Below are 13,175 nucleotides of genomic sequence, written 5' to 3' on the forward strand. Positions count from 1 at the left end.
ATACAAAATGTATAGTTGAATACTTGTACTCTTACAGTTTAGAACCTGAAATATTTATTAATTTATGTAATGATTTTTAAGGTGGCTCTGTTTCCAATATGTATGCAATGAACTTGGCAAGATACAAATATTTTCCTGACATAAAAGAAAAAGGCCTTTCTGGGATACCTCAGTTGGTTCTGTTTACATCAGAAGAGGTAATTAACTTTTCTTACAACTTTTCTAGTATAGCATTTTTGAGAAGGAAAATATGCACAAAGCACTAGGATATATGTATACATACATAAAATCAAAACTAGGATATTAAAAAGGTAAGCAACATGTAATTTGATTTGAAAAAGTCTCAGCCTTACTCTCTATTAATACAGTTTTTAATGAAGAAACCAGTTCATTTTTCTTTTTGTTCTGCAGAATACCAATTTGCTACTTTAAGTGAAGGCAGGCTAATTTCAACTCTTGTTACAATTTAAAAAGAAAAGAAATAATGATCGAATAGAAACCTCAGTTTTATGTTGGGAGAAGCTTTTTTTTTGGTTACTGAATTGCTAATGAAAATTAACATCTTCCCCCAAACAACTCTGTTTTTAATTTGATAATCAGAAAAAAGTAACCCAATCCACGAGATGAGGAAGAAAGATTGTTTCTATGTCTATGTCTATGTCTGTAGATTTGTTGTTTAAAGGGGATAGACATTTTGTGCTTTGGTGATTCTGCAATTTTCCTGGCACAGCAGTTTAACTACCCTTTATGTTCCTTTTATGACCACTAACCTTGGTTGCCTTTGTTCAGGGTCACACATAATGATAAACAGTGTTATGTGGTTACAAAAATGCCAGCTTAAGACAGGGTTAATTCCCTTCCCTTCCCTTTCTTTTTCTTTTTTTCTTGCCTCTCTCATGCATATGAGAAGATTAGAAATGCCCATTTTCATTGAATATTTATTTATTTATTTATTAATGGGATTTATATCCCGCCCTATCTCCCAAGGGACTCAGGGCGGCTAACAACAACAAAATATACAGTTTCCCAGTATATTTGGAATAAGTAGTATCTTTTTAAAGAAAAAAAAGAATAAATCAGGTTTTGAGTCCTGAAAAGTTCAGTTCTCTTCCAAGACTGGTGATTCAGTGGGCTGACTTTATGTCACTGTCGATTTTGCTGATCTCTTATTATCTGGGGCTGAAGAGGTTTGACATTTTCCAGGAATTCAGTTGCATACTTCTTTCAGTTGAACTTAATAGGTGAATGTTAGAGTACTAATAAGAAGCTATTTTGTAAAAATCACTTGTAATTCAAAGGAAACTCTGATGCCAAAATCCAAATCTCTGCTGAGTACACTTGGCTCTCTGCAGGCTTATTTCATTATTGATGTAATTCAGTAACAGAAGATTAATTATCTACCTATGTATGTTATTCACAAAACAGCACAAGTTAATGAATTCCACAGGCTTTCTGAAAGTGTCAAATTAGAAATGATTGGCTGATTGTAGCTGATGGTATATTTATGCACTTCATTAAAAATAAGGAAAAAAATACTTCCTCATCCAGAAAGGAGGACCCACCATGAGATGATTCATCTTATTAAAAATGAGGCAATCTGAATAATTTTAATATATTCATAGCCACATATTGAAGTGCTGCAGATTTTTCATAATTATGTTCATTTGTAACTACATTTGTGTGAATTCTCTGGGAAAAAACTGAATTAATTAACCACCTGGCTTTACCTGCTGTATACAAATAAACAATTTAAGACTTTGTTCACCATTGTTGGCAAATATATTAACTCTTAAATAACACTATTCTGGAACGAAGCTCGTTGTGCTAGTGATTTAATTCCTTGTTAAGACACTTGCGCTGGTCTGCTTAAGCGAATTTAGTCATGTTTAACGGCCCTTTCCAGACAGTGAACTCGTAAAGTACCTGGTTCATCTGAAATACCTTTATTTTGCATGAAGAAGATTACAGCAGAGAAGGTGTGGTCAGGTGAAGTCTGGACGGTACTTTAAGGTCAAAAGACAGTAACAGGATTACTGTCCACATGGCTTGTGTTCAGATGTTACAATGGAGGATGGAACACAAGGGAACAAGGAGAAGGGGGAAGTCCAACCCAGAAGGGGTGGATCCTAGTACAGCATCGTGAGCAGGATAGGAAATACATCACAAAGGGGAAAGGTGCTGGTAGACCCAATTAACATATTATAATTTCCCAAAACAGCCACGTGGTGGCAGCACACTCCCCATCTGGTATTTCATAATAACACCATATAAAGCCCATAACGGTAGTTATGCAAATGCAAATACACGTTTGTGGTTTGTTGTTGTCATAAAACACCTAAGAAATATGAGTAATAAGCCTGAGGAATAGACATAAAACTCTTGAGAGAAATAAAAATTTAACATGCATACATAAAAACATAAACCTGAGAAATATAAGAGGTAAACATGCGTCCATATAGGACATAAAACCTGAGATATAAGAAGTAGACATGCATACATAGTGCAATAATAAGAACTGCCATTTCAGGCTGAGGTTTTGCTTGTTGCGTTCAAGACCTGAAAGATATAAAAAACATGCATATATATTGCAACAATAACAATTGCCTTTTCAGGCTGAGGTTTTGCTTGTTGTGTTCGAGACCTGAAAGATATAAAGGAACATGCATATATATTGCAACAATAACAATTGCCTTTTCAGGCTTCAATAGTCTGGATCAGGTTGAAGGCACTTTTCTTCTTGAAGGCAGGATTCGACAAGGAAAACAACGAGTTGAGTCTTCAAGAGGTAGAAGCAGAATGAGTTCTGTAATGGGTCTGATGAAGGTTTTGGTACCTTTCAATTCTTGAGCTTGTTGGTTGTTAAACAGAACAAGGTCTCTAACTTGGAGATTAGGGTAAAAATGAGACGTTTGTGAGTGGAGCAGGACTTTGTTGCTCCCCACCATAATTTGAAGCAGGGTTGGATACAGGAGGTTGCTGTGGGTTGCCTGGAAGTGGATCAGGATGCATAGCTATATCGTGTTTGTTGCTATCGCATTCTGTGCACTTGATAAAGGCTGCACAATGTTTAGCAAAATGGCCATATGAAGCACAGCACCTGTAGCATATTCCAAGTTTTGAGGAACCTCTTTCCACTCTTGTATAGTCATTGCTCTAAGCTGATGACATTTTCTAAGAGGGTGAGGCAGTTTGTGAATAGGACGCTGATGATTGGAATCTTCATCCCCACCACCTGAATCGCTCCATTTAGGAGGAGATGGTACAGGATGTGAGTTGCCACCACCTGAATCACTCCATAGAGGAGGGGATGGTACAGGAGGTGAAATGCTACCGCCTGAATCACTCCATTGAGGAGGAGATGATACAGGAGGTGAGATGTCTGTCTTTCTTGTAGACACAACTCCATGTGAGTCTCTGTGTTGAGCTGCTGTGTTACCATACTTTGGTGATGGTGATGGAGCAGGCACATTGGGTTCATCGAAGTCGAAGCTGGGATCATTGTTCATCCAGGCAAAAATATGAGAATGGGGGGAAGGAAAAGAGTAGAACAAGTTCCTCTCTGATGTTGAAGTTGAGATCAGCAATAGCAGGTTTGAAGGTTGCTTTCCAGGATCTGTAGGTCTCTGGACGGTCATTAAACTTTGAGAAGCTAGAGTTGAGAAGCTCTCGGCAAAACATATATTTGGCATGATCAGAGCGTTCTGACCCCTCAGTCCATGATGCCAAAGAAACCTGTGGGACTCCTTGGGTATGAAGATTCTCTGGTGAAGAAGGATAAGGTGCACCAGGATGGAACGATGTTGCAAGAGCATTCAGTTGTGGTGTATGCCCTATGGTTTGTGCAGGCTGTGGATTCAACCATTGATCATTGTTGGGAATTGCGTTGTCATTGACAAGAGGTGATGCAGTTTGAAGTGTTGGCGCACCTGTGTTGTGGCGTTGAATAGGTGCAGGTCTTTGCAGGCTTGGGGTCTGGGTGCTGTTCGTAGGAAGCATGGTTGATGCACCTGTGTTGCTTTGAAGAAGAGGTTTAGGCCTTGGCAGGCGCGGGACTTCTGTGCTGTTTGTGAGAAGCACAGCTGACGCGCCTGTGTTTTGGCGTTGAGGAGGTGTACATCCTTGCAGTTCTGTGGTCTCTGACTGGTGAGTGGGAAGTGCCAAAGATGCACTTGTGCTGTGGTGTTGAAGGGGTGCAGGCCCTTGCAGTTCTGGGGTGACTGTGATGTTTGTAGGCAGTGTGGAAGATGGCTCTGCATCGTTGGAAACATTATGCTGTAACACATATTGACTGGTGCGTTCCATCGGATCTTCCACTTCTATTGGGATGGAACAATCTACCTCGGTGCTTTCCTTTGCTGCCTGTTCATAGACATTCAGCTTTGCCAGGGCAGCTGCTTGTTCCTTATCTATTTGCAGAAGTTTCATTTGGGCTTCCTCCTTTGCTTGACGGGCTTTCTCCTCTGCTTGGTGGGCCTTTCTCTGGGCTTCCTCCTCTGCTTGACGGGTCTCCTCCTCTGCTTGGCGGGTCTTTCTCTGGGCTTCTATTTCAGCTTCCTTCTTGGCAAAGGATGCAAGCACGTCCTTTTCTTCTACAAGCACGCGAGCCTCTAGTAGCTTGTCATGTATCGTTGAAGCCCTGGAGCAAGAGGATCTAGCAGAGCATGCTGTGCATCTACTTGATGTAGACCTATGAGATCTGGTCTCTTGCAGGTCTGCAATATGGATTTTTGCTTTATTCTTTGCATCTTGCACTAGGAGATCACTTTGCTGGTTCAGATCCTCAATTTTAATTAGTTCTGTTGAGGAATCATCTACATTAGAGTCTATCAAAAAACCTATGCATTTTTTAGACTGCCGCTGATAACGTACATAAGCTGTAGATAGGCGATCTATAGAGTCTCTCAATTCAGCAGGATTACCATTAAGACTCAGCAAAATTGTCATGGTGTGTGTGGTGCTGTCCCACAGCTCTGACAATTCATTGGAAAGTTCATCCTTAGTTGCCTCATAATTTTCTATGAGTTTCTGGGTTGGTTTTATTGTACGCTTGGGTCTTACAACTTCTTGGTTCAAATTAGGCTCATCTGATTGAACCAGCTCTTCTGGATCAATGGGACACTCTGCCATGGTTAGGATAGATGCAGAAAATTTCCTAGATATTTTTGACTAATTCGATGAACTTCACTCTTTGACCACCAGGGGGTGCCCTCTTTGGGTTCAGAGACTTCAGGGAAGTTTGCCCTTTGACCACTAGGGGCACCTTCTGCGTGGTTAGGGACTTCAGGGAAATTCACCCTTTGACCACTAGGAGCACCTTCTGTGTGGTTGGGAACAGGCCTTTTATTGTTGAGCAGCCACTTGGGTGCTGCTTGCATAGATGGGTGCTAGTGGGATTGGGTAGGATTGCTTTGCTTTGCTACTTGCCTTTCAGATAAAAACACTTGCTTGGCTTGACATAGGTGTGAATCAGTGCTTCTCTTTGTCACTATACTTCTGCTGACAGTTTAAACATTTCAGTTTGGCCACCATTTGTCTCCTGCATTCCTAGGGTAGGGGCTCTTTTCCTTGGCAGACCCAAGAGTTGGTTACCAGTGACAACTAATAGCTTTATTGCCTATTTTTATGACTGTGTTCAGCAGTCTTAGGAAACAAAGAGAGCTTAATAAACTAGCAGACTTTTTCCATTTGAGTAAGAATTCAGCTTTGAAACAAATTGGTTTGCAAAGGTAAATCACTGATCTTCTGAGACAAGACAGACAGGAAATTTTAAAACTTGCATTTGGTTTTACAAACTTGGAGATTGTAAACAAACAGCCTCTCTTGCAATTAAAACATTGTAACATTCAAGCAATCCATCTGAGTGAGCAGAAGCTCATTTCTTTTTCAAAGCTTTTCCAAATCTCTTTAAATCACTAGAAATCCAATGGCAAATGAGGCAGTAAGATTTTAACAGGCCTTTTGGCTGGCTTCCTTAGAAAGACAGGAAGAAACAAACAGTTCACAGAAGCTTAATCCTGAAAACAGGCTCTGCCACTTACAGAGTCAGCTTTTTTACTGTAGGCATGCACATTTTACAAGCAGCTGGAAAGAATTCAAATTACATTTCCTGACTGAGCTTGATTGCAGGAAAACATACGCAGCCAGTAAGAATTAATTGCTGTCTTTGACTTCTTATTTGCAGACAACATACACAATGCAGCCAGTAAGATTAATTGCTGTTATTTGACTTACTGTATATACTTGAGTATAAGCCGACTCGAGTATAAGCCGAGACCCCCAATTTCACCCCCAAAAACTGGGAAAAGTTGTTGACTCGAGTATAAGCCGATCCGCCGTTCTGCAAGCCTCCGCCACCGGCGGAGGCTGGATCCGCGCTCTGCAAGCCTCTGCCGCCAGCAGAGGCTCGATCCGCCATTTTGCAAGCCTGAATACACAGGAATACCCTGTGTGGCCGCGGCTCTCGGGGAAGCCCTGGCTGTCCGCTTCCTCGCTCCACGCTGCCATTCGGGGCCCGCGCGTTCCCCGGGCAAATCGCGGCGCCCAGCAGGCGAGGAAACACGCCCGTTCCAGTCGCCCCCCCTTCCCTCAGGAGATGCGAAGCAAGTGACCGCCCGGAGCTTACCGAGGACTTGCGCGCGGCCGAGGCTTCGGTGCTTCCAGGATCGCGCGCACCTCTCCCAAGCCGCTGCCGTCCGGAGACCTGCCGAAGTTTGGGGAGGTTTGGGGAGGTGCGCGCGCACCTCCCCAAACCTCCCCAAACGTCGGCAGGTCTCCGTTCCTCCGCGCAGACCTGCCGACGTTTGGGGAGGTTTGGGCGCCTCCCCAAACCTCCCCAAACGTCGGCAGGTCTCCGTTCCTCCTGCCGACGTTTGGGGAGGTTTGGGCACCTCCCCAAACCTCCCCAGGTCTCCGTTCCTCCGCGCAGACCTGCCGACGTTTGGGGAGGTTTGGGCGCCTCCCCAAACCTCCCCAGGTCTCCGTTCCTCCTGCCGACGTTTGGGGAGGTTTGGGCGCCTCCCCAAACCTCCCCAGGTCTCCGTTCCTCCGCGCAGACCTGCCGACGTTTGGGGAGGTTTGGGCGCCTCCCCAAACCTCCCCAAACGTCAGCAGGTCTCCGTTCCTCCTGCCGACGTTTGGGGAGGTTTGGGCACCTCCCCAAACCTCCCCAGGTCTCCGTTCCTCCGCACAGACCTGCCGACATTTGGGGAGGTTTGGGCGCCTCCCCAAACCTCCCCAGGTCTCCGTTCCTCCGCGCAGACCTGCCGACATTTGGGGAGGTTTGGGCGCCTCCCCAAACCTCCCCAAACGTCAGCAGGTCTCCGTTCCTCCTGCCGACGTTTGGGGAGGTTTGGGCACCTCCCCAAACCTCCCCAGGTCTCCGTTCCTCCGCGCAGACCTGCCGACGTTTGGGGAGGTTTGGGCGCCTCCCCAAACCTTCCCAGGTCTCCGTTCCTCCTGCCGACGTTTGGGGAGGTTTGGGCGCCTCCCCAAACCTCCCCAGGTCTCCGTTCCTCCGCGCAGACCTGCCGACGTTTGGGGAGGTTTGGGCGCCTCCCCAAACCTCCCCAGGTCTCCGTTCCTCCTGCCGACGTTTGGGGAGGTTTGGGCGCCTCCCCAAACCTCCCCAGGTCTCCGTTCCTCCGCGCAGACCTGCCGACGTTTGGGGAGGTTTGGGCGCCTCCCCAAACCTCCCCAGGTCTCCTTTCCTCCGCGCAGACCTGCCGACATTTGGGGAGGTTTGGGCGCCTCCCCAAACCTCCCCAAACGTCAGCAGGTCTCCGTTCCTCCTGCCGACGTTTGGGGAGGTTTGGGCACCTCCCCAAACCTCCCCAGGTCTCCGTTCCTCCGCGCAGACCTGCCGACATTTGGGGAGGTTTGGGCGCCTCCCCAAACCTCCCCAAACGTCAGCAGGTCTCCGTTCCTCCTGCCGACGTTTGGGGAGGTTTGGGCACCTCCCCAAACCTCCCCAGGTCTCCGTTCCTCCGCACAGACCTGCCGACGTTTGGGGAGGTTTGGGCGCCTCCCCAAACCTCCCCAGGTCTCCGTTCCTCCGCGCAGACCTGCCGACATTTGGGGAGGTTTGGGCGCCTCCCCAAACCTCCCCAAACGTCGGCAGGTCTCCGTTCCTCCTGCCGACGTTTGGGGAGGTTTGGGCACCTCCCCAAACCTCCCCAGGTCTCCGTTCCTCCGCGCAGACCTGCCGACGTTTGGGGAGGTTTGGGCGCCTCCCCAAACCTTCCCAGGTCTCCGTTCCTCCTGCCGACGTTTGGGGAGGTTTGGGCGCCTCCCCAAACCTCCCCAGGTCTCCGTTCCTCCGCGCAGACCTGCCGACGTTTGGGGAGGTTTGGGCGCCTCCCCAAACCTCCCCAGGTCTCCGTTCCTCCTGCCGACGTTTGGGGAGGTTTGGGCGCCTCCCCAAACCTCCCCAGGTCTCCGTTCCTCCGCGCAGACCTGCCGACGTTTGGGGAGGTTTGGGCGCCTCCCCAAACCTCCCCAGGTCTCCGTTCCTCCGCGCAGACCTGCCGACATTTGGGGAGGTTTGGGCGCCTCCCCAAACCTTCCCAAACGTCGGCAGGTCTCCGTTCCTCCTGCCGACGTTTGGGGAGGTTTGGGCGCCTCCCCAAACCTCCCCAGGTCTCCGTTCCTCCTGCCGACGTTTGGGGAGGTTTGGGCGCCTCCCCAAACCTCCCCAGGTCTCCGTTCCTCCGCGCAGACCTGCCGACGTTTGGGGAGGTTTGGGCGCCTCCCCAAACCTCCCCAGGTCTCCGTTCCTCCTGCCGACGTTTGGGGAGGTTTGGGCGCCTCCCCAAACCTCCCCAGGTCTCCGTTCCTCCGCGCAGACCTGCCGACGTTTGGGGAGGTTTGGGCGCCTCCCCAAACCTCCCCAAACGTCAGCAGGTCTCCGTTCCTCCTGCCGACGTTTGGGGAGGTTTGGGCACCTCCCCAAACCTCCCCAGGTCTCCGTTCCTCCGCGCAGACCTGCCGACATTTGGGGAGGTTTGGGCGCCTCCCCAAACCTCCCCAAACGTCGGCAGGTCTCCGTTCCTCCTGCCGACGTTTGGGGAGGTTTGGGCGCCTCCCCAAACCTCCCCAGGTCTCCGTTCCTCCGCGCAGACCTGCCGACGTTTGGGGAGGTTTGGGCGCCTCCCCAAACCTCCCCAAACGTCGGCAGGTCTCCTTTCCTCCTGCCGACGTTTGGGGAGGTTTGGGCGCCTCCCCAAACCTCCCCAGGTCTCTGTTCCTCCGCACAGACCTGCCGACGTTTGGGGAGGTTTGGGCGCCTCCCCAAACCTCCCCAAACGTCGGCAGGTCTCCGTTCCTCCTGCCGACGTTTGGGGAGGTTTGGGCGCCTCCCCAAACCTCCCCAGGTCTCCGTTCCTCCGCGCAGACCTGCCGACGTTTGGGGAGGTTTGGGCGCCTCCCCAAACGTCGGCAGGTCTGCGCGAAGGAACGGAGACCTGGGGAGGTTTGGGGAGGCGCCCAAACCTCCCCAAACGTTGGCAGGTCTGCGCGGAGGAACGGAGACCTGGGGAGGTTTGGGGAGGCGCCCAAACCTCCCCAAACGTCGGCAGGAGGAACGGAGACCTGCCGACGTTTGGGGAGGTTTGGGGAGGCGCCCAAACCTCCCCAAACGTCGGCAGGTCTGTGCGGAGGAACGGAGACCTGGGGAGGTTTGGGGAGGCGCCCAAACCTCCCCAAACGTCGGCAGGAGGAAAGGAGACCTGCCGACGTTTGGGGAGGTTTGGGGAGGCGCCCAAACCTCCCCAAACGTCGGCAGGTCTGCGCGGAGGAACGGAGACCTGGGGAGGTTTGGGGAGGTGCCCAAACCTCCCCAAACGTCGGCAGGAGGAACGGAGACCTGCCGACGTTTGGGGAGGTTTGGGGAGGCGCCCAAACCTCCCCAAACGTCGGCAGGTCTGCGCGGAGGAACGGAGACCTGGGGAGGTTTGGGGAGGTGCCCAAACCTCCCCAAACGTCGGCAGGAGGAACGGAGACCTGCCGACGTTTGGGGAGGTTTGGGGAGGCGCCCAAACCTCCCCAAACGTCGGCAGGTCTGCGCGGAGGAACGGAGACCTGGGGAGGTTTGGGGAGGCGCCCAAACCTCCCCAAACGTCGGCAGGAGGAACGGAGACCTGCCGACGTTTGGGGAGGTTTGGGGAGGCACCCAAACCTCCCCAAACGTCGGCAGGTCTGCGCGGAGGAACGGAGACCTGGGGAGGTTTGGGGAGGCGCCCAAACCTCCCCAAACATCGGCAGGTCTCCGTTCCTCCGCGCCCTGCCTGCCTGCTTCTTTCCGCTGCGGAAAGAAGCAGGCAGGCAGGGCGCGGAGGAAAGGAGACCTGCCGACGTTTGGGGAGGTGCGCGCGCACCTCCCCAAACCTCCCCAAACTTCGGCAGGTCTCGGACGGCGGTGGCTTGGGAGAGGTGCGCGCGATCCCGGAAGCACCAAAGCCTGGGCCGCGCACAAGTCCTCGGTAAGTTTTTTTGTTGACTGGAGTATAAGCCGAAGTGGAATTTTTCAGCCCAAAAAGTGGGCTGAAAAATTCGGCTTATACTCAAGTATATACGGTAAGCTTGTTGCAGATAACATGCATACACAATGGATTGCAGGCAGTAAAAATTAATTATTGTCTTTTGACTATTCTGGAACAAAGCTCGTTGTGCTAGTGATTTAATTCCTTGTTAAGACACTTGCGCTGGTCTGTTTAAGCGAATTTAGTCACATTTAACGGCCCTTTCCAGACAGTGAACTCGTAAAGTACCTGGTTCATCTGAAATACCTTTATTTTGCATGTAGAAGAAAATTAAAGCAGAGAAGGTGTGGTTAGGTGAAGTCTGGATGGTACTTTAAGGTCAAAAGACAGTAACAGGATTACTGTCCACATGGCTTGTGTTCAGATGTTACAATGGAGGATGGAACACAAGGGAACAAGGAGAAGGGGGAAGTCCAACCCAGAAGGGGTGGATCCTAGTACAGCATCATGAGCAGGATAGGAAATACATCACAAAGGGGAAAGGTGCTGGTAGACCCAATTAACATATTATAATTTCCCAAAACAGCCACGTGGTGGCAGCACAAACACTAAAGATTTGCTCTATTTCCTTTGCTTTTAAAGAGGAAGATCCATTGTTTTACTGAAAAGATCTCAAGTCTCATAGACTTTGGGGACCATTTGGGAACTCTGTGCGCCTCTACAGACTTTTTTGGGATTCATCACTGAATCAAGTCAATAATTAAAAATACCTATGAGCATGCAATGTGCACTATTTAATGTGAAAATTGTAGATACAGGGCTTTTCAGGTGTTCTATTTTTCTAGTTGTTCTTGAAATTGAATCCAATTTCTCCAAGGAATGCAATATAAATTAACCTAAATGATTTTATATTCATTAAATATGACAGCCAGTGTAAAATCCAGTATCATTTTGTTTGGCAGTCATGTTCAATGAAGCACATATGATTTAGTGATACAGCATAGGCACAGAGATCAACAATATGATTAAACCTCTGGGCCATTTGGATGTTGCCATTCCTTTCTTTTATTCTGAATGCCTGTGAGTAAAAGGACCCACTAATTTCTGAGTATTTCTACTTTTGAAATATTGTATAGGTGGTAAATGCCATATGCTGATAGATTTCTTTATTGTTTACATCAGTTTGGGAGAACCGGTAGCTAAATTTACCTGAATTCGGAGAACCGGCTGGCTTCTAGAAGTTCAGTCTAGGCCTCAAAGGCCTGGAGGAGGCCTCCCAGGCCTAGAACTGTCCACCAGAAGTGCAAGGATACCAGTTCCGGAAGTCCGTTCTAGGCCACGGAGGTCTGGAGGAGGCATCGGAAGCTTGGAGGTGGCCTCCCAGGCCTAGAATAGCCCAATGGAAGTGTGTAGATGCCACCTCCTAAAATCCATTCTAGGCACTGGAGGCCTAGAGGAGGTCTCCCAGGCCTAGAACGGTCCACCGGAAATGCATGATGCCACTTCTGGAAGTCCATTCTAGGCATCGGATGCCCAGGCCTGCATCATATATGAAAACCGGTTGTTCAGGTATTTGAATCCACTGATTTACATGCTATTCTTGTTTGATATAAAAATATGTGTGCATATTTTCATGACAAAACAGAAATTTTGTATCCCAGTAACTGAAAAATAAAAGAAAAAAATACAGTCCTTGGCCAATATGTTCTTGTGGTCATTGAAGGATAAGAACTACTTTTCAGAATCGGGAGCATCACCTTGAAATGATAAGAAAGGCTTTGGGTCTGATAGAAGCTCATGAGCAGGGAGAAATAAAGATTATTTTATTTGTCTTAAAGATTTGAGTCAAAAAGCTTTCTAATATTTCATGATAAGCCTTTCAGTAACTATTAAAAATAGTTAATAGAAATAGCTTTCTCATGAAACTGACCACATAATGTTTTTTTAATATGTTCATGAATAGGATCCTTTGCCAGCTTGTTTTTGATTGACTTTTGGAAAATATATTTAAAATTATTCCAGGCTTTTTGAGGCATAGCTGGCTAATGTTTTTGTTGCCTCAGTTTCAGATATGAAGTACATATACTCAGGAAATATTTTCTTCAGAAAGAGTAATCTGTCAGTATAGCTAATTTGCTGGCTGACAAAAAAAGGAGGAATAGATCAAGAGAGAGATTAAGTTATTTAAACCATGTCCGCACCTAACACACTATTCTAATGCTAGTTCAGAATTAGATCTGCTTAAGACTGATTTTATTAATTACCAAAACAATGATTTCATTTCCTAGTTTACCCACTTGAATGTATTTTCTAAAATGATTGACTTCAATATTTTAACGATTTCAGTCAACTTACCATAATATTAAGTCAGCTGGTACTGACTAGTTTGGCTTTTCAAATTACTTTGATTTTGATTGTTTTGTTTGAAATAAGATCAAATAACAAATAAAATCCAATGTAGTATTTCTAATTGAAGCTTGTTTCTACAAACAATTTAGAACCCAGAATATCTTATCAATGACAATGATATAATATCTGTAATTAGAAAACTTGATAAAATCAGCAATGGGCTGCTTTAATATCTGTCACATAATCAGATTAAATGTTAAGAAAGAGAAATAGAGGGAGGCCACCAAGATAGAAAGCTAATAATAATAAAGAGGATTTTCATTCAACATGACTATTTTTCACATATTTTGC

The 13,175-nt window shown here is 47.6% G+C and overlaps 1 protein-coding gene across 4 annotated transcripts in view; it reads left to right on the plus strand.

The window, feature by feature from the left end:
• Positions 1-13,175, plus strand: part of GADL1 (glutamate decarboxylase like 1) — a 143,385-nt gene that overhangs the window by 43,652 nt on the left and 86,558 nt on the right. For all 4 annotated transcript variants that reach the window (XR_014028406.1, XR_014028407.1, XR_014028408.1 and 1 more), the window contains exon 6: positions 82-197. Coding sequence is in view for 1 of the 4 variants with exons in the window: in XM_081343189.1 (XP_081199315.1) it covers positions 82-197 (116 nt within the window). In the remaining 3 variants the exon portion in view is untranslated. The remainder of the gene's footprint in view (positions 1-81; positions 198-13,175) is intronic.

This window comes from Vipera berus (genome assembly GCF_964194415.1).
Source record: "Vipera berus genome assembly, chromosome: Z".
NCBI lineage: Eukaryota > Metazoa > Chordata > Lepidosauria > Squamata > Viperidae > Vipera > Vipera berus.